The sequence below is a fragment of the Maylandia zebra genome, linkage group LG15, assembly GCF_041146795.1.
Source record: "Maylandia zebra isolate NMK-2024a linkage group LG15, Mzebra_GT3a, whole genome shotgun sequence".
In the NCBI taxonomy this organism is placed as follows: Eukaryota; Metazoa; Chordata; class Actinopteri; order Cichliformes; family Cichlidae; genus Maylandia; species Maylandia zebra.
This window is the reverse complement of record NC_135181.1, coordinates 31,590,777-31,617,377: the sequence shown is the minus strand read 5'-3', so window position 1 is coordinate 31,617,377 and position 26,601 is coordinate 31,590,777. Positions and strand designations below refer to the sequence as shown.

Genomic DNA, 26,601 nt, shown 5'->3' with positions numbered 1-26,601 from the left:
AAAGCCCAGCAGAACAGAAGTGAGGGGGCAGAGAAAAGTGTGGTTGGATGAGATGAGCAGCATTTGCACAGATATATCTACTTTCTGATGAAATTCCAAAGTGTGTGTAAGTTAACAGATTTATCAGTATTACAGCTCTATCACTAAGACACAAGAATCTGATGGACACTATAATCTACTCCACTCTATCAGATTTTGTCTTTTAAATTAATGTTTAAAAGACAGTTTTAGTCTTTATTCTTTCAGCTGTGGCCTCGGTGGGGTTTAAGGGTCTGAGAACAACTAAAGAATAAATCTAAATACAAAATTCAAAAGTAGGGTTAGTCCACGTGCAAATTTGACATACAGAGCAAATAGGTGCCCTACTTTCATGTGCTATATTAATGCTTACTGAAAAATAAAATAGCTGTAAAACTGTTAAAAACAGCCACCAGGAAAATAATTAAAGACTAAATTTGTGTCTAAGAATCCTTATTTGTTGCAAATGCATATCATAGAAATACAAATACTCTATATCAAAAAAGGCATTGCTTTCCAGAGAACTGATTGTTCAGTATGTGTTGATTTCACACCTGTTCATCACTAATCTGGAATCTGACCTGAGCAGGTTATATTGACTGTGCAAGTTACCACGGCAACATACTCCAGTGAGAAGTAAACCATGTTTGTAGTACAGAAAACCCACGGTTGACCCTGAAGTTATCCAGATAAGAAATAAATCCTCCCTCATAGTACAGGCCTCTGATGAGGCAGGATGTGTGTGTTTTCATGTGTTTATTATTAATCACATGATCTCATTTCTGTGGTGCACAGATTGTATAACGTATGCAGCAGCTGCTGTGATCCATCTGATGAAAGTTGTAGAAACCAGTCTTGAAAATATACATATCCCAAGTGCTCCTGTGTGTGTGTGTGATTTTTCACTTTGGCTTCTAATGGTCACAGAAAAAGGAAAACACACACACCAACAACACTTCCTGAACTTAACACCTAATACCTATTAGAGAGGTTTCTAAACATCTGGATACTTCTATAATTCAAATTAATCTCTTTTCAAGAAAAAAAACCACAAATTGATTTACAATAAAAATCAAATAAACACAAGTAAGACAACAGGAAACACAAAATGCTGCCCAAACATGTATCAAAGCTCATGAATTTTAAGCTGTTTTTTTAAAGTGTTAATAGAGAGTGGTTATCTGTTCCAGCATTTTGGACTGAAGGTTTGGAATGCAGAATTCCCCTTTGTTACGCCCCAGTCTAGGGGTACAGGAACGCAACATAAGTTTGAAAAGACTGCCCCGCCCTGGTCCCCAAAACCATACACAGAGGGAAAACCAATTTCTTAGTGAATTGTGATTTATTCTCTACACTGCAAAAATGAAGCTCCAGGGTGAACAAAGGCCAAAATAACAAACAAAACAAGCTAAGTCAGGAGGAGGTGCTATCTAGAACCCTATGTGAAATCAAACATCAAACAAAAGACAAGCGCTACACCTAACTCCCTAACTGAAATAAACAGGAGAAAACAGTGCAAGGAAAAACAATACGGCAGCTCACCCCTTCTGTTGCAGTGCTATTTACAATGAAAACTAATGTACACACTATATACAAAACTCAGAAAGGCCGCAAAAATCACAGGCACAAAAGTCTCAGGTTTTGGAGGCCAGGGTCAGGTCTGCTGCTGCTGTCAGTGGCTTCTCCAGGACAACTGCTGGTGAGGGATTTGAAGAAGATCACATGGCCAGGGGACCAATCAGCAGCCGTCAGCTCATCCACTCCGGGACCTGCAAAGACTTAAAGGCACAGACAACAACAGCCACCAAAACAGATTATGGACAGGGCCATAACACCCTTTGCTTTCAGATCAGTTCATGGCATCACAAGAAAACTTCCATCTGCGGACCTAAGAATCAAGTTTGGAGAATAGGGGTGGAATATGTAATATAAGTCACCTTATCGCCTAAGGCCATAAAAGTAAAAACCAAGCTTTTAAACCGAAATCTAAGGCCATAGAATTAATTTGAGCATCAAGTCCAAAGAATGACCAAAATTTAGCCTAAGATTCCACACCTTAGTTTTTACAGTGGATAAGAAAGAAACTCGGGAAATATGTTCTAGTTGTAGAAGGCAGAAAGATTATTTCCAACCTAATGGTGGTTATAATAAGTTACAGAAGTTTGCTAAGAAACTTCAGGCTCATCCCAGTGGTCTAGAAAATAGATTAATCTCACCAGTCTTCATGATATGTATCTGAAAGGAGTTAAAAGTAGTATTCACTAGCTGAAAGTACCAGCTGGAAGTACAGCCAGCTCATCTCCACATCTAAAGGTCACGGTGAGATCAGAAAGGCACTGTCTACGTACGGGGCAAAGTTTAATAAAGGGAAAGCATTCCATAATTAGCTGCCATGTTTCAGTTAAAAACAAAATCCAGATTTTTCCTGAAGAACACGACATAAAAAACAAATGAGTAGAATAGAGTTGTATTAATCAGCAAGTATTCCAGTTAATAAAGGAGGAGTGTAAGGGAGCAGTCCCCGAGACTCCTCAGGCAATGGGGTGATAATATCATTCGTATTCGTTTCTAAGGAAAGCCTTTCTTATTTGACTGCATGGAAAAATGACCTCCAAATTGAGCTTCCTGTAGAAGATTGGAGATAGACCTGTCTTGTGGCTCAAACCCAAACCATTGACACAAGGTTCAGGATTTTAAAGTACAAATGGCTGTTTTAATCCCAGTATTCGCAATGACTGTATTAAGTGTAGTAAATAGAAGGAAACCTTATTTCATTGTATGTGGGACTATAAAGTATTGCAACCCTTATGGAAAGGAATTCTTGACTTAATTTCCAGGTTAATAGAACATGTTATCCCAGTTGACGCAAAATTGTGCATTTTCCACATTCTCTCTGGACAGTTCCAACTACATGGAAAGAAATGAAAGCCAAATTTCTTTAAGATGGAAGGACATACATGGACCCACCCCTAATTAATGGATCAAAGAAATGACAGGCTTGCAATGAGAAAGTTGACGTTCTTAGCTAAAGAAAAGACTTCTACCGGATCTGGACACACTTTTTACAATTTATAACGGGATTGTTTGTACAGAGAACTATGGTGTAACTGATATACATATGTGCTGAGAATACGATGCTGTTGGGTGGGTTGGGGTGGGAGGGGTGACTCTATACATGTTGATGTATTACAACTTAAAAATCTAATACAACCTTCTGTAGGAGGTAGTTCTGGACTATGCGAGAGGTCCCGATAGGGCCAGTGCACACAACCCGTGATTTCTGGGAGATTCTCCAGGATCTGTAAAAATGTCACAAATATCTTTAAACATTTATACGCACAGGAAGCTCTATGTGGGCGTAAGCTCTTTGAAAGTGAAAAATATCATTCTGTTGACTTTAAATATAAAAATGTCTGTTAAACGATCACGGGGGTTTTTTTGTTGCTGTTGTTGTTGTTATTTTGAAGTATAGCTTTTATAAAATGCTTTTATAAGTCTTTGTATGTTCTAATCTATTTGTATTTGTGTGTGAATTGGAAAAAATTTGTCTGTATAATTAGACACAAATTATTGTACACATTTCTAAATCTTAGTTTGAATCATATCGACGGTTTTCTCTCAACATAAAGCAGACGCTCTGCTTGTTCTTGCTCTACGTGACTTGTGGGCGAAAAGTCGGAGGAGAAGCTTTGTCCCTTCTGGCTCGCTGTAGCGGGTTATTGTATGTTGACGTGTGTCTGAGCTGTTCCGTTAGCTAACAAACAGCTAGCAGACACTGAACACTGAAAGTAGCTGTTTTACAGGCTGGTTTTGCGAACTCAAAAACTCACAGTAATGGCGGATGACTGGGAAGAGATTCGCCGGCTTGCCGCAGACTTCCAGAGAGCGCAGTTTGCTGACACAGTGCAAAGGTAAACGCAACTAAACGGGTGATAGCATCAAAGCTAATCACAGCTGTCATTAAAGTTGATTTAAAAGTAACGCTATTAGATGAAGATTGTGGCTTCTCTTGTAACAACTGTTGTGACTAAAACAAACACAATAATAAATGTATACTACACTGTCCTTTACGGCACTTGTGTAAACTTTTCCGCAGGCTGTCGGAAAGAAATTGCATTGAAATAATTGCAAAACTAGTCCAAGACAAGAAGCTGGATGTGGTGCACACACTGGATGGTAAAGAGTATGTCACCCCAGCTCAGATCAGCAGGGAGATCCGAGATGAACTCTACGTGCACGGAGGTGTGATACAGAAGTTTAAGAAATGAGATGCAGCATTGTCACATTGTCCCTGTGACATTTTCAGAATTGTAGATTGTGACAGAAACTAAGTGCTTTCATTCTGTATTACAGGGAGAATCAACATTGTGGACCTCCAGCAGGTGTGTGTTAACACTATGTTTCGTCCTGCGTCCTCTAGATGAGATATACAGTTTGTTCATTCAAATTTGGGTCAGATGTTTTATGAATGTTTTCATGATGTTGTTCCTTTCAGATTATCAATGTGGACTGGGTCCATGTTGAAAACAGAGCAAATGAAATTGCAAAGTCTGATAAAGGGGTTCAGCTTGTACTGGGACAGCTGATTGATGAGTGAGTATTAGGTCTATACTGTATAAAAATGGCTACCATAAAGTCACACTATGGACAGCACTATAATGGGTTTTGTGAGCCAAGTTGCATATTTGCATGAAAGAGCAAAATACTAAGTTATCAGCCAACACTTTAGACTCTATGGGCTCATTTCACACATGCCCAGTGTTTCTCGATATATGCTACAAGATATTTAGGTCTATAGGATCCAGAGAAAAAGCTATAACACTTAAGTTAGCTAATTATAATAGTTAAGCTCCATCTCATTAGCCTATTGCACTTGTTAACTCTTTTTACAAAACTGAAGCTTTTGAGGTAAAATTAATGATAATTCTAAAGGCCAACAGTGCAGCTACAGACATAAACGATGCAAACTTCATTTTGATAAACTTTAGACTTTTGTCATTTCAGTGTAGGATGATCTTGATTTAGAAAGCTTTAGTGAGCTTTAGAGAGCCAGTTTTTCTATAACAAATTAATGTTCATAATTTGACTGTGGGTTTAACTTAGGCTGTTGCTGAAGGTTCAAAACACATCAGCAGGGTATGGCACGGAAAACAAACGTATAATTAATATTGACACAATCTGTGTCACTCGTCTATTATGTTGATCGTTTTCGTGATTGCCCAGATGGTGCTTCGCTGTGAATTGTGGGATGGCATTATGTCCTTTCCTTTCATAAAGAATGCTCCAGTTTGTCTTCTGCTGAAGGAGGCAATAAAGGAAGCTTTAACTGTTATTGGGCTGTCTGCAAATAAGTTGATGCTGACCTGTGTTTACTTGTGCACATCAGTTTTGTGCTAGCTAAAGGTTCACAATTAATTTGATTAAGAACCAAAAGACTTTAAAACAGTTCAGTTATTTTTATAATTCGGATTCGGATAATTCGGATTAGCACACTTCAAATCCTGTCTCCCCCCCACCCTGGACCCCCACCAATTCGCATACCGCCAGAACAGGAGCACAGAGGATGCAGTCTCCATCGCACTGCACTCTGTCCTCTCACACCTGGACAACAACAACACCTATGCCAGAATGCTGTTTATAGACTTCAGTTCAGCATTCAATACAATCCACCCCTCACAACTCATCAGGAAACTGACAGACCTGGGCATCAGTTCCCTCATCTGCAAATGGTTACTGGACTTCCTGACCAACCGCCCCCAACATGTCCGGCTGGATAACCGCTGTTCATCTACCATCACAATGAACACCGGTGTACCACAAGGCTGTGTGATGAGCCCTTTCCTCTACTCCCTCTTCACCCACGACTGCAGACCTGCTGATGGTTCCAACACCATCATTAAGTTTGCAGATGACACCACGGTGATTGGCCTCATCAGTGACAACGATGAGGCCGCCTACAGGGAGGAGGTGGATCGTCTGGCTGAGTGGTGCGACACAAACAACCTGCTGCTTAACACCGAGAAGACCAAGGAGCTCATCGTGGACTACAGGAGGAATGCTGACCCACATCCACCCATCCACATTAAGGGGACGGCTGTGGAGCGTGTGAGCAGCTTCAAGTTCCTGGGAGTCCACATCTCCGAGGATCTCACCTGGACGACCAACTGCTCCAAGCTGGTCAAGAAGGCTCACCAGCGCCTCTTCTTCTTGAGGACTCTGAGGAAGAACCACCTGTCCTCAGACATCCTGGTGAACTTCTATCGCTGCACCATCGAAAGCATCCTGACCAACTGTATAACAGTCTGGTACGGGAACTGCTCTGCCTCGGACCGGAAGGCGTTGCAGAGGGTCGTGAAAACTGCCCAGCGCATCGCCCGAGAACCACTTCCTGCCATAAAAGACATCTACAGGAAGCGGTGTCTGAAAAGGGCTGGGAAAATCATCAGAGACCCCAGTCACCCATCACATGGACTCTTCACCCTCCTGCCCTCTGGGAGGCGCTACAGGAGCCTCCGGACTAAGACCACCAGGTACCGGAACAGCTTCTTCCCCACAGCTGTCAGACTCCTGAACTCTGCCTCCTGACATCTGACCCACGTTAACTCATGGACTGAACATACACACACACACACACACACACACACACACACACACACACACACACACACACACAATGGACAACTGTACCCTCAAACACACAATAATAACATGGACTGAACCACCACTCACAACCACTAGCACTTTATATAGCCTCTGTAGAAATTATCCACACCCTCACTTACCTTAACTGCACTACTGTATAGCCCTGTGTAAACAATCATTCTGTACATACGATAATTTTTAACCCTACAACTGTTTACAACTTGCATAGTTCCCATTTCTGTATAGCTGTATATCTCAGATTCCTGTAAAGTTATTTATTTCATATTCTGTATAGTTTTTCATATTTATATCCTGTCCATATCCTGTACATAGCTTGTACTCACTACAGCCTGTACATACTTATAGTTATAGAATATTCACAACATACTTCATACCGTGTACATTATAACATAATAGACCCATTTCTGTAATATACTTACATATCTATATTATTGCTAATATATATTGTAATATATCTATATCACTAATAGAGCTGGGCGATATGAGATTTTTTCATATCACGATATGTTTTTTTCATTTCAGGCGATAACGATATCTATCACGATATAAGCCAAATAACTATATTTGTAAGATTTAAATGTGCCGTTGCTCACAAGTAAAATGTGAAATAATCAGCAGCTTGTTTTTATTTAAATATTTATTTCCCATAATAAGTTCAACAGGGTAGATGTACTTAAGGAACATGAGACTTTTTCAGATAAATAAAGGCAAATATTGCAAACTACACAAAAGGCAGCCGCTAAAGCGTTTAAGTTTCAAAATAGAACAAACGAAACAGACTAAATTGTCAATTCCACTTAGAAACAAAATATTAATTCTAAAAATAAGTCTTAGTTTGTTTTACAGAAGAACAGACAAAACTGACTAACTTTTGTCAATATCAAATAAACTGAGAACTAAAAGGAAATTCTCAATCTCTCCTTGTTGTATAGCTTAGCTTTTCAAACAGTTTTAACAGTTACTTTAGTCTGACAAAAGCCGAATGACGAATTAGCGCTTCCAGTCAGAGACTGAGGCTACGTCCACACGTACACGGGTATTTTTGAAAACGGAGATTTTCCGTTTTCGTTTTAAAAAATAATCCCGTCCACACATAAAGGCAGAAATGAAGGAAAACGCTGCTATGAACATGCCAAAGCAGCAGGTGGCGCTAGATTCCTAACCGTGCAGAAATGTTGGCCAATCAGAAGTCTAGAAGCCTCGGTGGGAAAAAGTAAACAAAGCTGGGGCATAGAAGCAGAACCGAGTCGTATGTGTGGACGGACAGTAACTGTGTGTATATGTAAGCATTTAAACACTGCAGAGAGTAGAATTAACAGTATTGTAGAAATTCATTTCACCGAAACAATAACGTGGCGCAGTGTGACGCATGCACCAGTTTATTGTATTTCCAGACTTGCTTTCGGCACAATTTACAGTGCATGCTACTCTGTTTTTTGTCAGACTTGAAATAGCCGAAATACCGTCACACTACGGAACTTCTTTGGCTCTTCCGTTCGACAATCTCTCCGGCATTGGAACCATCATCTGTTTTCTCTTCGGTCACGCTCGGTTGATTTTTCTAGTCGGCACACTCATTTCCTCCATTACCCGCTGGCTGCTTCGCAAACAAACACACGTGCGGCTTGGCACTTGTGCTGTACGTAACAAGTCACGCGACGTGACGCTGCGGCTGTGATTGGTTCGGCTCTGCGCTACTTAGTTTGGATTGGCTGACCTTTTTTTTTTTTTTTTAATTTTATTTTAAGAGGACAAGAGCGGCGAGGTCTATCGCGATAGCTTAATTTCTCTATCGAGTAAAAGTTATATCGCGATACATATCGTTATCGTTCTATCGCCCAGCTCTAATCACTAAGCACTTCTGGATGGATGCAAACTGCATTTCGTTGCCCTGTACCTGTGCATGTGCAATGACAATAAAGTTGAATTCTATTCTATTCTATTCTAATTCATTTGTATCCCTGTAGGAACATAGGGCCCATAAATAATGAAATATTGCCTGTCACCAAATTTCATTCTTAGTTCATTTCTACATAAAAGCAAATCAATCAGATTTGAAGGGAAACTCCTTATATGACTTCAAAGAGGGTAAAATTTTTATCTTATTAAATTTTATATTCTATTCAAAGTCTTATTCAATAAATTAAATATATTTTTTTCACATTAAAGGTTTAGTTAAGTCTCATTTCTGCACAGAAGTATTTACAAAAGTATAGTATATAAGGGTCAAGTCTGAACAGGTTAAATGAGAGTGAGGTGTTGTGATTATACTGCTCATGTTTTGTCATCTGCAGCACATACCTGGACCATTTGGCCGAGGAGGTGAATGACAAACTGCAGGAGGCTGGTATGATCAGTATTGCAGAGCTGTGTAAAAGCTATGACCTCCCAGGAGATTTCTTAACTGAGGTGAGCCAGTTTTTACGTGCCTTTTAATCCAATAAGAAATCTGGTCATTAAATTAAGCAATGTGTTGTGCCGTCTGTGTTTTTAAATGGTTTAGTCTTCTTTGTGGTCTCAGCTTGTTTTGACACGTTGTTTCTTTGTTAGTAAAAAAAAAAACCCGTGGGTTTCTGATCCATATTTTAGGAGTTGTCGAAGCGTCTTGGGAAGATTATCCAAGGAGAAATGGACCAGTACAACAGAGGTGTCATATTTACCCCGGCTTTTGTTGCTCGCCACAAAGCTAGAATACAAGGGCTCTTCAGTGCAGTCACAAGGTAAATATTGCAAAAAGGCTAAATATTTATTATGGCTTGTTTTTTGTTTTTCTTCTGCAGATGTACAGATTTTGATATGTCCATACCTGTCTCAGCATTTCTTGTGTGTATCGAAAAGCAAGTCAGTTAAAAAATGTAACTAAATGAAACAAGGTTATTAAAGAAACTATAGAAACAGTTCTTTGATGCTAAGCAAGGTTAAGCTGTTTGTGTGGGATAGCTCAAGATGCTATGAAGGATTTCTGTCTGCAGGACATTATTTTGAGCTGTGTTTGTGTTGCAGCATCCCAGCAGGTTGACAGATGGTAGCTAAAATGTTTTGCATGTTCTGTCATATTGAGTTTTTTTACATTATGGTTCCCCTGTGTATACTTAGTGAAGCTTTGACACCAAAAAATGCAGTGAGTGGGTAGCTGCTTTAAAGATCATTCCAGTGTTGGTGATAGTGAGTGAATTCATAGTAATGTTCAGTTTGTTGTTAAAGTAAGACTTTACATGAATAGTATTAAGAAAATGGTATCTGTTTCTCTTTCACTGCTTGGTTCTTAAACGAAGCCCTTCGGTTAAATTTAAAGATTAATGGGCAATCCAGAGAACAGGGTACCGAGGCAAAATATCCCATGAACATTTGAGAAGTTCATAAAATCAAATATACATACATTTAACCTTGTTAGAGACTCCTCACTGTGCAATAGTGCAAATATTTTATGCACACTATGATTATTTTTCTCATTTAAATTACTGTGTAACCTATTGGTCACAAGCAGCATCTACAACAGTTGTGTTTCTAATGATGATATATAATCAGGCAGATATGAAACCCATAAGGCTGCACCGGTGCAATATAGCTGAGAAATTAAAACGCGTGAAGTTTTCCTAATTTTACTACATTCGCTAATCTAAAGCTAATAAAGACTAAAGGCATGGTGCTGAATGTTGTCAGTGCATCCCCACAGGTTGGGCATCAGATAGAAAAGGGAGAGGAATTCTTGATTGGGTTGGATGAAGTGATAGAGAATGTCCCCATAGACATGTAGGTGAAGGAAACAGAGGTGATGAGGTGTAGGCTACTTGTGTTGCTATGGAGAGAAACGAGGACAGATAACAGCAGATTGTGTGAGAAGGATGAACATGTACTTTAAAAGAGCAAGGAACACAAAGTGAACACCCTGACTCTGTAATACCACATTGGCTTTAACAATCTCCATGACTTTCATGGAACTGTGAAAGCCATCTGTGATTTAGTAAAAACACTTTCACTGTTCAGTGTTTTGTTCTCTGCTACAGGTTTTTAGCATTTTTGGAAGCTAGTGTTTGCCACAGAGAGAGCCATAAAGCTAGCCTATATGGCTGTTTAAGGATATAAGTGCTACCATATAACTATATTCAGTGTAAATTACAAGTACTGTCACCTCAGTACTGGTGCTTTATATTGTAAAGTAAAGACCCTATGTTAATAGAGAGAAAACGCCATCAATTAGACCACCTGCTAAGCACCTGACGACAGTGGGAATGAAAAACTCCCATTTAACAGGAAGAAACCTCCACCAGAATCAGGCTCAGGGAGGGGCAGCTATCTGCTGTGACCGGTTGGAGGTAAGGTGTAGGGAGACGTGATAAAAGACATACATAAGAGAAAGTCAAAGATTAATAATAACTGATCTTCACGTCTAACAGATGTGAAAAAATAAATGTTCTCACATGAGACCCCGCTGTCTTCAACAGCTGCATTCGTTGGCACTTTCTTATAATTCCTGCTGTTTTGCTTTTTCTATAGGCCAACACCTGTCAGCAGTATGATTGGAGCATTTGGATTTCAGGAACACCTTCTGTACTGTAAGGACCAGCTGCTACATCATTTAAGTTAACCTGTTAAGCTCTTTGGTTTCATGTGTGTACTAGTCTTCTTTTTTTTTTTTCTTCTTTTTTTTTAAACTTGTATGATATTTATGTTTGTTTTTAATCGTTTTCAACTTTGTCTAATGTTAAACATTAGACAAACAGTCCTCTATTGTCATTGTTTAATACTTTAGAGGGCGTATTATGATATTGTATTTTTTGTGGTTCAGCTGTCTTGGAGGAGTTGGTGAATATCGGGCGCCTGAAAGGAAGCGTGGTTGGGGGGCGGCAGGACAAGGCTGTGTATATCCCTGATATCTACACCAAAACACAAAATGCCTGGGTGGATTCTTTTCTCCAGCAAAATGGATATTTAGGTAGGTGTTGTTAAACTTGATGTCGGTGATCAAAAATACCCTAAGGCTTTTTCTAGTTAGCTAGCTGTCTCATTCAGAATGTTTGAGCTTTTTTATCTTCTGATCCACAAGAAAGAAAAGAAGAAAAAAAAAGTGGCTGTTTTGCCGTCTAATTTCAAAGTCCTGTCAGCCATACTTGGAGTAGAGGTATACCCACAAGACTACTTTGATCACTCATGAGAAGATGACTAGAAAAATGATTTTTTTTTTAATTCCTAAAACCTCAGATCAACTCCAGTTTCGGTTTCAGTGTTACTGGCATCCATTCACAATAACAATTACCTCGAAGCACATTCTGCGGTAAGGTTTAGACTCTACAATGTTAGAGAGAGAACTCAAAGAATCAGGCAGTCCCTGCGAGCAAACACTTGGTGATGGATTGGCAGGAGTGCCCTTTAACAGGTAGATCATTCAGCAGACCCAGGCTCAGAGAGTAGTAGCCGTCTATGCAGATGGTTGGGGATTGAGGGGAAAGACAGTATTTCCTATGTTTGTTAAAAATGACAAGAGATTCAGTGTAAGACTGAGTTTTTGAGGCTCTTTGACAGCAGGGCTGAAATATTTGAAACTCTTTCAGTTTAAAAATTTTAGGGAGTTGTTGGTTATTTGGTCGTTGCACAGTTATTACCCTAAAAACAGTGAGATGTGTTTTTTGTTTTTAAATTTTCTTTATTACTGTTGTTAGTTTCTCCTACTTCCTACTTTGAGGACTTGAGATAAGCAGTTATACTGAGCTGTGACTGTCTCAAAAATATTTTCTTTTATCTTGGGCACAGAAGTTATTATCTTGTGTGTACTAGATGAAAAATGACAATGATTAAAAACTCAATTTTTCCTCTGAGGCAAGAGCCATTGTAGAGGCAGGTGATCAATGTGTTTGTCGGTTCTGTCATTTTGTAAGCAAGGTTACATTTATAAAAACAAGGAGGGAAAAAAAACAATGAATTTCAAAGAACTCAGTGCCTCAGTGGACCATGGGTAAAGGAAGACGCAGTCGTGTTTTGGTGCAGATCCGCATCATGCAAAACTGTGAAATAGGACACTGAGGTTCCCATTTGTGCCCTCAGTAATCATGAAAAGGTAGTAACATTTGCTTTTCAGCGACACCTGGCACTTTGCAGCAGTGGCATGCAAGAACTGTTACAGAAAGGCAAGCAGAGCTGCTACCCACACATGGCAAAGGGGGTTAACTAAGAATAAACAGTGGTGGACATGTAGAGGGTTGGTGTGGTAACTGCTAAAGGGAACAGTAAAAAATTACTTTCCCAAGTCAGAGTGTTACAGATATGGGACTGTGGTATCGATTAACATTCCTGCTGCATTCATGTTTATGTTGTATTTTACTATATTTTTGGGGTTCAGCTGATTTCAGTTACTTTACATCAGTCACATGCTGTGAGTTTTGTAGAAACCTAAGCAGAAGAGATGACATCAACCATAGAAAAATCATCTTTATGAACATTTCATAATTTCAAAATAAATTTCCTGTTGTTGTAAACTATTTTTTGCAACTTTTTTGTATTTAAAGTTTTGAGGGATAAACCTCTTAAATTTCTCCAAGTAGAAGTATATGTAAAAAAACGATTTTCAATTGTTTTGTAGTTTATTGCACTTTTTTGCAATTAATGTAGTTACTATGGACTTAATGCACACATATTATTAAAATATGGGCTATAACAGTTGTATAGCAACTTGAAATGCTCCCACAAATGGCACTACAACATATAAAAAAAAATAATATAAGCTCTGGCGGACTTGGTTCTATAGTAGGTCGTAAGGGTTAAATAAATATCGTCAAATAATCGAGATCTCAATTTCAGTGAAAATAATCGTGATTCTCATTTTTGCCATAATCGAGCAGCCCTACGCTCAGGGTTATTAAATAAACTTGCTATACTATATGAACTGATGACATCGTTATCCCACAGAGTTTGATGCATTGGTTAGACTGGGGATTCCCGACCCATCCAGCTACATAAAGAAGCGCTTCAAGTCTAATAAGCTGCTGTTCCTCAGAGCGGCCTGTGTGGGCCAAGCTCTGGTCGACCAGGTGGAGGCCTCTGTGGAGGAAGCTGTCAATTCCGCCACTTGGACTGACCTCCAGGTCAGCTCTTTAACCTTTAAATTGATGATATTAGAGGAGTTGCATCGTTTTTGTTTGTTTTTTTTGTTTTTAGATTTCTGTTTCTTATCCTCTTCTGTCTGGGCTGCTTTAGCCAGTTCTGCCCAGCTGCCTGTCGACTGAGGACATTGGGATACTGATTAACCAAGCTATGAGAAACACTAACATCCAATCGTCTGCCAGAATCTTGGGGGGCACCGTGGTTGTCAGTGAGAAGTTCATCAGCAACTGCCTCTCTTTATTTGATGAGGCCATGCAGCAGAAAGCTCAGAAGGTAGAGATTCCTTTGACACCCGGTTTTACATGTATATGTATATGCTCTGTCCAAAGGGTGGAACTAGATTTTGTGTGCTTTTCAGGAAGTTAAGAGCAATCCAGTGTTTTTGATAACTGAAGAGGATCTGAAGCAAGCATCTATCCTGACTGAGAGCACCGCACCTTCTAAGAAGGAGAAGAGAGAAGCGGAGCGCAGGAAGAAGGCAGCAGGTTTGTGAAACCTATCTCACAAACTCCCACTGTTTTTGTTTTATTATTTTTATTCATATAGTTTTTAGTCCCTTTGGCATTTTGTGAGGGAGACTGACAATGGTGAGAAATCCCAGGATTTTATTTTGGTTCTTAGTGTCCAACATGTGTCCTCAAAGCTCTCTAAGGTAATGATGTATGAGTGAGTCTAATGAGTGATGTCTTACATGAAATCATTTTTTCTGTTTTAATTTGCAGAAAAATGTTTCAGTTTCTGTTTGCAAAAAGCTGAAAGTGGGTAAAATAAATTGAATGAGAGGAATATCTGTTCATTTCTTTTGATCAAGTAAAGACTTTTTTCACTTTGCCTTTGCAACAATTAGAATGGCCCAAAGCTCAGAGATGTGGGTTTTAGGCCATTTTTATGGTTGCCGTGTCACCTATCGTTTAGGACAATACTGTCAGTGGCTTCTTGTGTAATGACGGCGCAGCAAAGAGTAAAGCGACTCCTTTATTTATGTAAAGCAGTCAGAGCTGCTTCCAGAAACCAGAACGATGAGACGAGAGGGATTCAATAAGGTGCCCGTAGTAATAAATCTACAAGAAAACTCACCAATATTTCTTTTTCTTTTTTCTTTTTTTTTACAAACTTGGACTTAAACAATCATCAAATATCATCAGATTATTTTTTGGAGTGGACCCAGAACTGATTGAGATGCTTTGCCATGACCTTAAACGGCTGCTCATGCTCAAAACCCCTTCAGTGGAACTGAATTGAAATAATTCTGCAAAGAAGAGTGGGCCAAATTTCCTCCACAGCGATGCGAGAGACTCATTGCCAGTTATTACAAACACTCGATTGCAGATCTTGCTGCCAAGGATAGTACAACCAGTTATTAGTCTAAGGCAGCAGTTTTTCACACAGGGACAAGCAGGTGTGGATAGCTTCTTAATGAATGACGTCATCAGTAAAAACCTGTATTTTCTGTTTACGCAGGTTTTGTCTAATGTTAATCTTTGTTTGTTCATCTGAAATTCTGAAATCTAAAATGTGACGTATATGTTTTTTGTTTTGTTTTTTTTACTTGAAAGATTTGCCTCACAGTTAACCGTCATTCTTATAGAGATTCTCCTGATGTTTGCTTTTGTATTGCAGTTGTCTCTCTTAGAACATCCTCACCAATAAAACATGTCCCAGTGAAATGGGGGTGTGGCAGATTGTAGGTAGCGAGCAGGATCATTTCTGCATGCATATTAATGAATGAGGCCCAATGTGTGTGTTTTGTTGTCCAACACAGCTTTATGCAAATGTTGCTTGTGCTATTTTTATACCAGCTCTGTAACGTTTGGAGTAGACGGCATCGCCACCTGCCAACATCTACCCTACAATGACCCGTAGGACAAAGACAGGAAAAATAATAGACTGGTTATCTTAAAGTGATACTAGAGCAGTGAAAATAAAGACATCTGCAATGTGGCAAGTCAGTGTTTGCTGACTTTAAGAAGTTGAGTTTTCTCAGACTGACTGGGATCCGTTAACTGTTTGTCTTCCAGAGGGCAGTGGCAGTGTGAAAGCAGGTGGAGGAGGCAATGCCAGAGAGATCCGGATTCGTAAAACCAAGAAGAAAGGGCGGAAAGATGAAGACAGCGATGAGGAAACTGGACCTTCTCAACAAAGTATGTCAGCCGTCACAAAGACATTTTATGTTCTCAGGGAAATACGGTCTCCATCTGCACATTAAGCCTGCTCACTGAGGCTTTTTACTGTAATAAGAGCTTAATGGCTGCTTTACGAGGAATCTCCTGGGTCGTTAAGCTTTTTTTTTTTAAATTTTTCTACATGGAAGACAAAGGTAACTGTAGGATTCCAGGGGGACTAATTAGCTTGTGTTTTACCTTTGCCAAGATCGCAGCAGACAGACTGAAACCCCCTTTATGGCCCAGGAGGCGATCGTAGCCGTTTTAGAGGAACGAGTGAGTGACTGCCCTGAAGAAATCCTGTCTGAGTTGGCAGAGCAGTTAGTCAGGTAACAGACACATCTCTTTCTGAAGTTCCCTTTTCTCAGAGCTGCCAACAATCCCTTCATTCACCTTCTGTTAATGTCCCTGCAGGCCTCTGACTAAAGCCTACCAGGAGGTGCTGCGGACAGTGTTCATGTCCTCCACCAGCTCTCCATCAGGGGCCAACAAGAAGAAGAGCATGAAGGATCTGCAGGAAGAGATCACCAACCTGTACAACAATATCCGACTATTTGAAAAAGGCACCAAGTTCTTCTCAGGTAAGTCATGTTCAGGGACGTGCAGAGGGGGGGGCTAGAGGGGCTTGAGCACCCGCCCCTTTAAACCTCTCTGCACGTCCCTGGTCATGTTCCATGTATTGGAAATCAGAAGCAGGACCATCTTCATCTCTCGCATCCTGACAGGAGACGAGAGAGGAGGCGGGGTTCACAAGGTCCAGATTTTACCCTTACTGTTTGGCAGATCACTGTATTTGTAATAGATCTGTTACACTGGATTAACTGATCATGTCAGGGTTCATGTTCTGATATTTGTTCTTCTGTATGAATCAAATGTTTAGCCGTGAAAGACAAGTCATACTCGGGAAAGCTAGCATCCTTTGCTTTATTTTCGTATATATGTCGAGGGAAACGAGCATTAGGCTTCAGAGCGTACCCAATGCTCAGAGACAGTTTTTGTACTCTTGGCTCTGTGATGCCAAAGAAAGTGATGATGTGAAAGTCTCAGGAGCACAGCTCTGACTGTGAGCACAGAAGCTCCACCCACCTGGAGGGCAGTCATTCAGAAGAAGGAGCTCGTTGCTGCATCAACAGCTAAGCTGTCAAAAAGCTTTTAAGAGAAAAATTGTAATGGCTAAGTTACAACACAAACAATATCTTCTAGTTTCTCAAAGTCAGTTTATATAGTGTGTGGCTAAAAGCACCAGCCCTAAACCCACAACAGACCACAGATGGGCTAGTGGATGTTAAAGGTTAGAAGAGAGTGAAGTCAAAAGCGGCACCGAGGCCCAATGTAAGATACATAAGGATTATTTTGAAAAAAATATCTGGCATTGTAGTATTAAACCCTGTAACTAATACCAGATATTACCTCCTCTTTGAACATCACACATATTGGGTTGAATTTCCACTTTTGGATTAAACAGTGACAAATGAGCAAATGTTGTTTTTTAGTAAAGCTCTGATAAAAACCTCATAGTGAGACACAATATTGTGATATTAACAGATGAAAAACAAGAACAAACATCCAAAACTAAGTGGCAGCCACAACATCGGGGTAATTTAATTAGAATGTGAAAACGTGATGACACACTCATCTGTTACTTCAAAATAGAGCCAATACATTTAAGTATGTAAGGGAACTTCAATCCAAAACTGTCCAAATCTCCAGGATTTCTAGAGGAACATAAAAGAAATATAACAGGTTTTGTGTATTGACCTTGCTTTACACCCAGCAAGAGTAGTGAGTTATTTATTGAGAATTGTGCACTTAAATGCAAAGAAAATAGAAGCAGCTGAACAACTGCTAAAGTTGGAGCTCTCCGACATAATTCACTGGAGAGATTAGGCTATAAAACGTGTGTATCATGGTGAAAATGACTGTAAAAATGGTGAGGGCTGAGTAGAATCATCCAAAATTTCAAAGGCTTTACATGCAATATTTGTATGTTTGTTTTTTATGCATGCAGATGATACCCAGGCCCACATCGCTAAGCACATCCTGAAGACCGTGTGCACTGATGTCAGTAACATCCTGGTTAACTTCCTGGCTGCTGACCTGATGATGTCCGTGGAGAATCCCAGCACCATCACCAACGAGGTCTGTGTCTGTCGCTCCTCTCGGCAACCTGAAACTCAAACTGTGTTACGATTATCTGTGGAGCTGAATTCAACAGTTGACACTGAATATGCGATTTGGTACTGCAGGTCAGACTAAAGATTTTAGGCAAACTGTCAGAGGAGACCAAAGGGCCTCTTTTGAAGCTGCACAACTCCCTGAACGGCAAAGTAAGTAGTATGCCTGTCTAAAATAGTGTTGCACTGTGGGTGACTGCAAAATGACAGCTAATACCTTGAAATTTAAAAATCGCTAATCTGGGGAAAGGTTGAGGGATAACATTTTAAGTAAGGTGGATTTGCTTTCTGTGTTTACAGTCCATTGAAGACTTTGTGACTAACTTGGATACCTGTGCTGAGGTTTGTGGATTCATGCTAAAGAAAGGAGACAAGAAAAAAGAGAGGTAGTGGAAGCACATTCGAGCCACAAAACTCTTCACCTTGATCCACTTATGGAGTCTAGAAGTGTGTGAATGCGTGTCTTGCAGACAAGCCCTGTTCCTGCACCGCCAGGCCCTGACTGAGCAGCTGAAGGACACCGAGGATCCCGCTCTGGTCCTCCACCTGACCAGCGTGCTGCTGTTTCAGGCCAGCACGCACTGTATGCTGCACGCCCCGGGCCGCTGTGTGCCTCAGATCATCAGCACACTCACGGGGAGAATATCTGCAGTATGTACAGCTGATTGAACGTGATTTGAATGGGAAGGAAAAGTGTTGCATCACAATCCATCAGTTTTAAAAAATGATAAACTGGATCATCAGATATACCAGTCTGCTCACTCCTTCATCACGTCTGTGTAGGGTAGAGGTCGGCAACCTGCGGCTCTTTAGTCCTTATAGTGCGGCTCCGTGCGGTTTGAGAAAATAAATTAGAAGTATTTAGCTGAAGTGTATTTTATTTATGTTAGTTATTTTTTTTAACTTGTAGTTCTAAATTGGAAGATTATTGTAATATTGAAATATAAAAATAAAATTATATTCTATTATTTTTTTCATTGCTCAAAATAAGCGTCACACTCGCAGAAGTCAGTGTACCCGCCGAAACGCTGTGCATTTATCGAGACTTTCAACCCCAGGTAGGCCAGTTATGGATCTTCGGATCCACATTATGTCAGCAGCTATTCTCCACCATGAACTATGTTAAAAACAAACACCGCTCGCGCCTCACAGATGACAGCTTACAAACCTGCATAAAGATGAAAGTGACTTCATAAAGCCCCGATTTGCAGACGCTGTGCGCAGAGGTTCAGGAGCAGAAGTCCCATTGTAAACATATCACAGCAGACCCGACGATGTTTCCATGAACACGCTTTTCAGCATCTCTTTATTGACCACTTTTCACACACGGTTGCTGTACGCATACAGACGGCTGTAGCTTTTCAGCTCACAGCCCGACACATACCAACAACAGCATAGATAGCGCAGACGTTAAGGCGGCGAGGCGTGATTGCGGGTGCCGCTCAGGTGCGTCCGCCTCCCCTGCAGCAGTGCTGCAGACCACGCCCCGCCACACACATTAACCTGGTAAAATACATATTTAGGCAGAATTTTGTAAATATCTATTTTTCAGCAGCATAGTGCTTTTTTCCAATTATTTTTTTTAAAAGTCAGGTCAAGGCTTCAAAAGCCCAAAGGCGATATAAGGGTGGCGGCTCACAACAGTTTCTGTTTGCTACATGGATCATTTTAGTTCAGGTTGGTGTCTTTCCTTTTGTTATATTTCTTTAAGAGTTCAAAATGTGTTAATTACATAAATAAAATGTAATTTTCTCTGTAGCACTTCATGGATTTCATAACCGACACACCTTAGTTGTTCACACAAAGCATAAAGGTAAAAAACAATATATACAGTGTTATCTTCATTTTAGATGTCAAAAAGTATTCGCGGCTCCCAGTGTTTTCTTTTGCGTGGAAACCAGGTCCAAATGGCTCTTTGTGTCTTAAAGGTTGCTGACCCCTGGTGTAGGGGAAACACAGTCCAGTTATATTATGTTACACAGCCATCCCTCCCGGAGTTGATATGATTCTCATTGGATATAGAAACAGGTGCATAATCCATTAACACTGTAAATGTTTAGCTTTACGATGCCCGTCGTGTGATTGTGCTGTCTGAAAGCTTCATCTCAGGATCGCTTGAAGTAGTGTTGAGGCGAAGCAGCTGTCGGTGGTCTCCATCTGCTGCAAGGAGAGTGAAGCAGCTGAAATGTGTGCATTTTGTTGCAGGAACAGCAGCAGCTGCTGTCTACCTACCAGAGCCTGGTGGTGAAGCAGCTGGTGAGCCAGAGCAAGAAGCAGGAGGATGACGAGGAGCAGGACGAGGAGGCGAGGAGCGCACGTGCTCAGGTCCAGACCCTTACACCTCAGGTGAAGGACCTGGTGCTGTCTCAGAGGAAGACGTCTGTTAATGAGGACTGACTGAACAGTTGAATAAAGAGGAAGGAATGTCACAGGGTTAAAGACCTGTGCTGCTTCTAGATCAGCTGGTGGTCCTGTATTTTTCTATGATTTCTCTATGTGGGCATCATTTTAAATTATTGAAGGAAATCACTGTGTATGATGAATTTAACACAATTGTCCTCAGTGAGGTTCTGATTAACCTGCGTATTAAATGCTCTCCTCCTCCTCAAGTGAGTTGCTTCTTCTGTGATCAGCACAAATGCAGAACATTCGGCTTCACACTTTATTACTGACCTTTTTTAACATCAGATAATACAGTGGTGTAAATGAACTAAATGCTTGTACTCGTGTACTGCAAATTCCTGGTTCTCATTCTTCATGCTTCATAAATGTAACATAACTGAGCTTTGAACTGCTTAAATTACATGTGGGCATAACTGGCCAATGAAGACAGTACCACGTCTGCATGATGAGTCTGAGAGTGATGCATTAGGTGTGTTTGTCTCCGTCTTGTGACCATTATGTGAACTTACACTAAAGTGCATGATACTGCGTTTCAACACTTGGGGGCACCAACAGCAAACAGTCGTTTGAGTGATATTGATGCAGTTATAAAAGAAAGGAAGAGCACTGCAGGAACCAAACTGAGTACACTACACACACGGATGTCACAGTCTCCATCCCAGTGGTTTCAAGCTTAACCCCAGGATTTTAAATCTGCTTGCTGGCATTTGCTTCTTATATTCTACTTCATCTCAGAGGTGTTAAGGTCAGAGCTCTCTGCAGGCCAAACACATAAAGCAGTTTCCTGGAGCTCCCTTTGTACTTGAGGTTGAACAAATCTGCTCTTTTTTTTCAGTGTAAAAAAAATCAGCATATACATGTTTTTTCCCTTCATCCCACCTTGAGGTGACAGGTGGTTTGATTTGGCACCATTGAAATAAAACTGAAGTGAAATTTATTAGAACCATTACTAACCCAGACCATAAAAAAGCTGAACATATGTGTTCACACCACTCCACATCCTTCACCCAATTATCAAAAGAGCTTTCCTTAAATGTTAAGGCTATGTTGACTATAAGACTATAAGGAGTTATAGTCTCTTTTTGGTCACTATACAACAGAGCATGCTTCATAAATCTGCTTCTAAATCAGAGTCTGTACTGGATAGCATTGTATTACGCCAGGGCCGACTTCTGTCACTAATTTGTGAATTTTTATATCATTATTAGTGTAGCCAGGCAAGAGGTTTCTGATTCAGTGATCTTGTGATCATGCATGCATCTAGGGGTGACTTTTGAGTCACACTGCAGCAGTTTGCACCCAGTTGCAAAGCAGAAGGGATAAAAAAAATAGTGCCTCCAAGTCTAAGATTAAGGTGAGCTCTCCGCTCTCTTCTCTTTCCCCTCACCACCAACTAGTTGTGGTGAACAGCTACACCTCCCTAAGCCTGATTCTGCCTGATTTTCAATCCAGCCAGAGATCCAAATCCCCTTCTGGATTACATCAAGAAAGGCATCTAGTGTCTGCCTGTTGTATATGATGAGCATTTCTTTTTCTTTCAATCTAGTTTATGTAAAAACCGTTCCTCTCTATTTAAAGACAATATGGAGGTTGGGATGATGCTTATCCTCATAAAGGTGGAGCTGTTGACTTTCTCATGTTTGCAACACCACAGAAAAAGTGGAAGCCTGGCATGTGGCTGCACCATCTGTAGTTTGTGGAGGCAGACACACCGTTTTGCCAGAAGAAGAGTTTGCTGAGCAGGACATGGATGTGTGAGCTCATCATACACACAAGCACATGCTCCACATTGCCATGGAAACACATCTTCTGAGAAAGGAGGCCTCTGGGCTTGGCAAGGGAGAGATGTCAAGTGAGGAATTTTATTCTAAAATAAGAGAATCCCACACTATCCAACCCCTTTCTAAGATGGCTTAATAGGTGGATGGATTGTGTATTCATGCTTAATTAGCCAATTAAATAGAAAAATAATCAGGTGTTTATGTTTCATTGGAGGGAAAGACATCTTTTCCATTTCATGCTTTCCTTACTATACTTTTAATGTAAACAAATGTTACTAAATGACCAAATAGACAATGAATGGATCCCATTAACAATTAGTGGCTGCATATAACTGTTAAAATTCAGTCACCACAGATACTAAGAAAAGGTGAGCTTTAATGAAGACTGATATGAGCCAAACAATTCAATTCAATATATAGCACAAAATCAAAGCAACATTTTATATTGGAAGGTAAAGACAAAATAATAATAGAGAGAAACCCCCAACCATCAGGCGAACACCTATGAGCAAAGAGTCAGTGACAATGGGAGGGAAAAACTCCCTTTAATAGTTAGAAACAAGTTAGTTAGAAACAAGACAAAATACAAACTGTGGAAGAGAGCCAGAGATTAATAGTAAGAGTTGTGTATAAACTCATTGGAAGTGAAAAGAGGTTAATTCAATTCAATTTTTTTTTTTAGTTTTATCTATATAGCACCAAATCACATTAACAACTGCCTCAAGGCGCTTCATAGCGAAGCCAAGTCAAGCCACTCCTGCAATCCTAGTTGGATAATTGGTTGAGAATGTGAATGAATGAGTTGCTCACACTTCATACTTGGCATTATATTTAGCATATCTCCTGCCACATTCCTTACATATGAGCTGTATGACACTTTGGTGCTATATAAATAAAATTACATTGAACTGAAAAAGAACTGAATTAAAAAATGTGCTCCTCTCTGGAGCCTTGCCCCAGTAACCCCAATCTTGGCAAGATGGCATCAGTAGTTCTATGATACGGGTCTTCCCAGTTGCAGTTAATCTGGCCCATCAACTAGGACAACCTTGCTTTGGGAGATCCTGTCATGGGCAAAAACCTAAACAACAAAACTTCTCCACAATAAGACAGTGATTCATGGAGGTGATTCGTGTAAATGCAAAATTCAATATTTTTTAAAATAACATAATGCATCAATTTTAATCACATTTGGCCCCAGTGGGACTGCCTCAAATGACAGCAGTTAGTCCCACACAGTTTCATAGGGTAAATTGCTTATAGTGTCCATGTAATCCATGTTTATCTTGTCAATAAAATCAATGTTGTTGTTTACATAAAGCCCTAAAAGCCTCTCTCAAATACACCTTTGTACATCGTGTGCTGATGATTATAACACTAGGCAGCTCTGACAGTGCATAGCAACAACTGTTTGCTAAAGCAATGCACAAGCAAATATCTAACCGACCAATCTCAGTGAACATATTGATTCATGAGCTGACAGATCACTGCTTAAGCAGTTCAGGCTTTTATTTTTATAAACTTTCAGCTCTGCCTTTGCAGGATGATTTGGATGCTGCATGACTGTCACCAAGGGCAACAAGAGAAGGACTTGAGCCTTCCAACGCTGAATTTTTAATTTAAGGTGTCAGTGTTTCAAAGAGGATATAGCATGCAAAGGATTCCCAGAAGATAATCTCAGGGCGTTTTCCCAATAGGATTCATAGGACACTAGTGGGTGTGAGCAACAGCCATTAGCAGCTTTACCTTATGTTAAAGTATTTACATTGGCTGTGAGAAAGGAGCTTGGGTCACTTTCAAATTCACTTTCCAATTCAATCAATAGCCTTTATGTAAACACACAAAATGAAGAAATGCAACATTTCAACTATTAATAAACTTGTGATTGTTAAAAAAAAAAAATCATAGACTGTATATAAAAAATTGAACATCAGTCATTCCAGCTGTTTTTGGACCACATTTTAATGCCTCATTATATGCACTTTGACCCCTGAAAAGATAATATCATAAGAGCTAACGCCTGCAAATTTGATTAGCAGGTTGCTGACACAGTTTTAGAAAAAAAGAAAAAGAAACAAAAGAAAGAATGAAATGTGTAAAAATAATAATAATAACTATTAATATACAACAACCTAGTAGCTGTGCCACCAGATAAATGCTGTAAAATAATAGAATACATCACATAAAAATACAGAATTTCTCCATAATTAAAATATAGTTTTGTAACTTTAATTCACCTGAGATTTCATACATTTTTACAGATTCTTTATGCTAAATGAAAAGTTAGGTAGCATAAGTACATGTGTAAAAACAACTTGATGTGATTTTTCTAATATTTAATATGATTAAATACCAGCCATTTAAGAAAGTCAAAATCTTGTTGTACAACTAGTAACAGACTTTATAATTACAACAAAATCCTAATTTTTGATTATAGTAATTGTAATATGGGTTTTACCATGTAATTTTAAAAAAAATCTTGTATTGTACTGTTGAAGTGCACCATGGCATATAAACATTATCAAGAAAACATAACATAACAGTTTCAGAATGTTCTTGCATCCGCATTGCTTATCTTATAAATTGTCCATTTTCCTTCCCTAAATTTTTCTTATGGAGCTAGCTGCTTGATAAAAGTCTTTGGTGTTGAAAGTTCCACACTGCTCCCTTAATAGTATCTAGACTCCACAATGGCCTCTCCATCTACAGTCTGTTTTCTTCCTACATCCTTGCAGATTTGAAAGCTAGCCTAGCTGTGGTTGATGTTGCACTGCAAACACAGCAGATGTTTACTGATATCTACGGAATTACTGATAAGTTTCATTTTTTTTAATTGCAACAGTTTTTAAATATGCATTTGCTATGTAAAACTCGAATTTAATAGCATTGCATATTTGTCAAATTATATTCAAGTTGTGTCAATTTGAGCCATTTTCTCTAGAAAAAAACATTACAATTTTATCATTATTCGCAGCTTGTTTTCCTGATATATATGCATATCATGTATAGATACCATAGAGATGCTTTTTAATGCTGTTTCAATGAACCTGCGAGTCCCTGAGGACTTAATATGCCTCATGTGTATTTTAGAGGAACTGCAGCTTTATTCTTTACAGTCACAGTTCTTGAGGTTGCCAGATGGAAATAAGCAGAAGACTGCACTCTGGCATTCCCCTTTGTTTGGAAATAGGATTTTATTTAATGATTAACAAACAATTTATTCAATTTTATTTATAAAGTGCCAAATCACAATGACAGTTGCCTCAATGCAAAAAAACACACAACTTAACTGGAGTCTGTTTAGTTCGTCAACAGAGTGACACTCAGCTGAAATAATGCCAGAGCAGTACACACAGAAGGATATTCACAAGTGGCCCCTTGACTTCTCATCTGCTTAGGTGAACATCCCCGTCTACATCCATCCGCTGTCACCATGCCTCCTCATGAGACATCTGCAGGTTCCTGTTGCTTAGTAATAGTCTTCAGTGCTATGATTAAAGTGAGCTTCAAAGCTCTGGACACACTCATTACTCACAGCAGCCTGCATAATGAATCCCTGGGAGGAAGATGATTAAGAACAGCATCCTTTGTAATCAAGAGTGTGGTGGGGATCAAATTTGTCTTAGTGTTCGGTCTATCTGTGCCTCATCCATCCGTAGCAGGTCAATGAGGTCACTAGAGAAATGGCCAGTCAGCAATCTAAGAAAAACAACCTGCTGACCTTTTTGTGGATGGTTGGTGTTCTCTGCATGATGCTACAAGCAGCCAGGATCTCATTTGCCTGGCTTTCATGTCTCACAGTCTGCACAGATACATTTGTCTTTGATATGTACTTTGGGCTGACATTAAAGGCGGACTGTTCTGAAAAAAAATTCAGATTACTAACATCCATATGTAGTTCATACTCACTGTGATATGGGACGTTATCAGACAGCAGGTGTCATTTATTTTTATTTTACAGTCACAGGATACACACACACAAACACACACACACACACACACACACACACACACACACACACACACACACACACACACACACACACAAACCAAAGGATGACTTTCCACAACATCATAACAACCTTTGAAAATCCTTCACTTTTAGCCCTCTTCACTGTATTGTATATGAACTCCCTTAGTTACAGTCATTCACCCTGCAGAGAACCCAAACAGCATGATGCTACCACCACTATGCTTCAGTCTCAGGATGAAAGCATCAGGCGTAGAGCAGTCAACCAACACATTCTCATCCTGGGGCTGTCTGTCAAGTCTTCTCTGTAGCCAGTCCCAGGCCTACAACTT

The 26,601-nt window shown here is 39.8% G+C and overlaps 1 protein-coding gene across 2 annotated transcripts; it reads left to right on the top strand.

The window, feature by feature from the left end:
* On the top strand, positions 1-20,724 carry ufl1 (UFM1-specific ligase 1). 2 transcript variants are annotated; one of them, XM_076874292.1, is made up of 20 exons: positions 1-106; positions 3,822-3,929; positions 4,115-4,260; positions 4,372-4,400; positions 4,514-4,611; positions 8,976-9,090; positions 9,271-9,401; positions 11,179-11,237; positions 11,471-11,617; positions 13,585-13,760; positions 13,873-14,052; positions 14,138-14,264; positions 15,798-15,920; positions 16,150-16,270; positions 16,356-16,522; positions 17,950-18,080; positions 18,188-18,268; positions 18,416-18,501; positions 18,586-18,766; positions 20,321-20,724. In XM_076874292.1, the coding sequence occupies exons 2-20, from the start codon at positions 3,853-3,855 to the stop codon at positions 20,510-20,512; spliced, it is 2,367 nt and encodes a 788-aa protein (XP_076730407.1). In that variant the 5' UTR covers positions 1-106; positions 3,822-3,852; the 3' UTR covers positions 20,513-20,724. The 2 variants fall into 2 exon arrangements, with proteins under 2 accessions (XP_076730407.1, XP_076730408.1); XM_076874293.1 differs by lacking the exon at positions 1-106 and adding an exon at positions 3,721-3,739.
* The last annotated feature ends 5,877 nt before the right edge of the window (positions 20,725-26,601 follow it).

What these genes read in the sequence shown, in the direction of transcription:
- ufl1 (XM_076874292.1), top strand. Translation starts at nt 3,853, where the DNA reads ATGGCGGATGACTGGGAAGAGATTCGCCGGCTTGCCGCAGACTTCCAG. An exon ending in TTTGCTGACACAGTGCAAAG is followed by an intron (nt 3,930 to 4,114) that starts GTAAACGCAACT and finishes ACTTTTCCGCAG; the next exon opens with GCTGTCGGAAAGAAATTGCA. An exon ending in TCAGGAACACCTTCTGTACT is followed by an intron (nt 11,238 to 11,470) that starts GTAAGGACCAGC and finishes TTTGTGGTTCAG; the next exon opens with CTGTCTTGGAGGAGTTGGTG.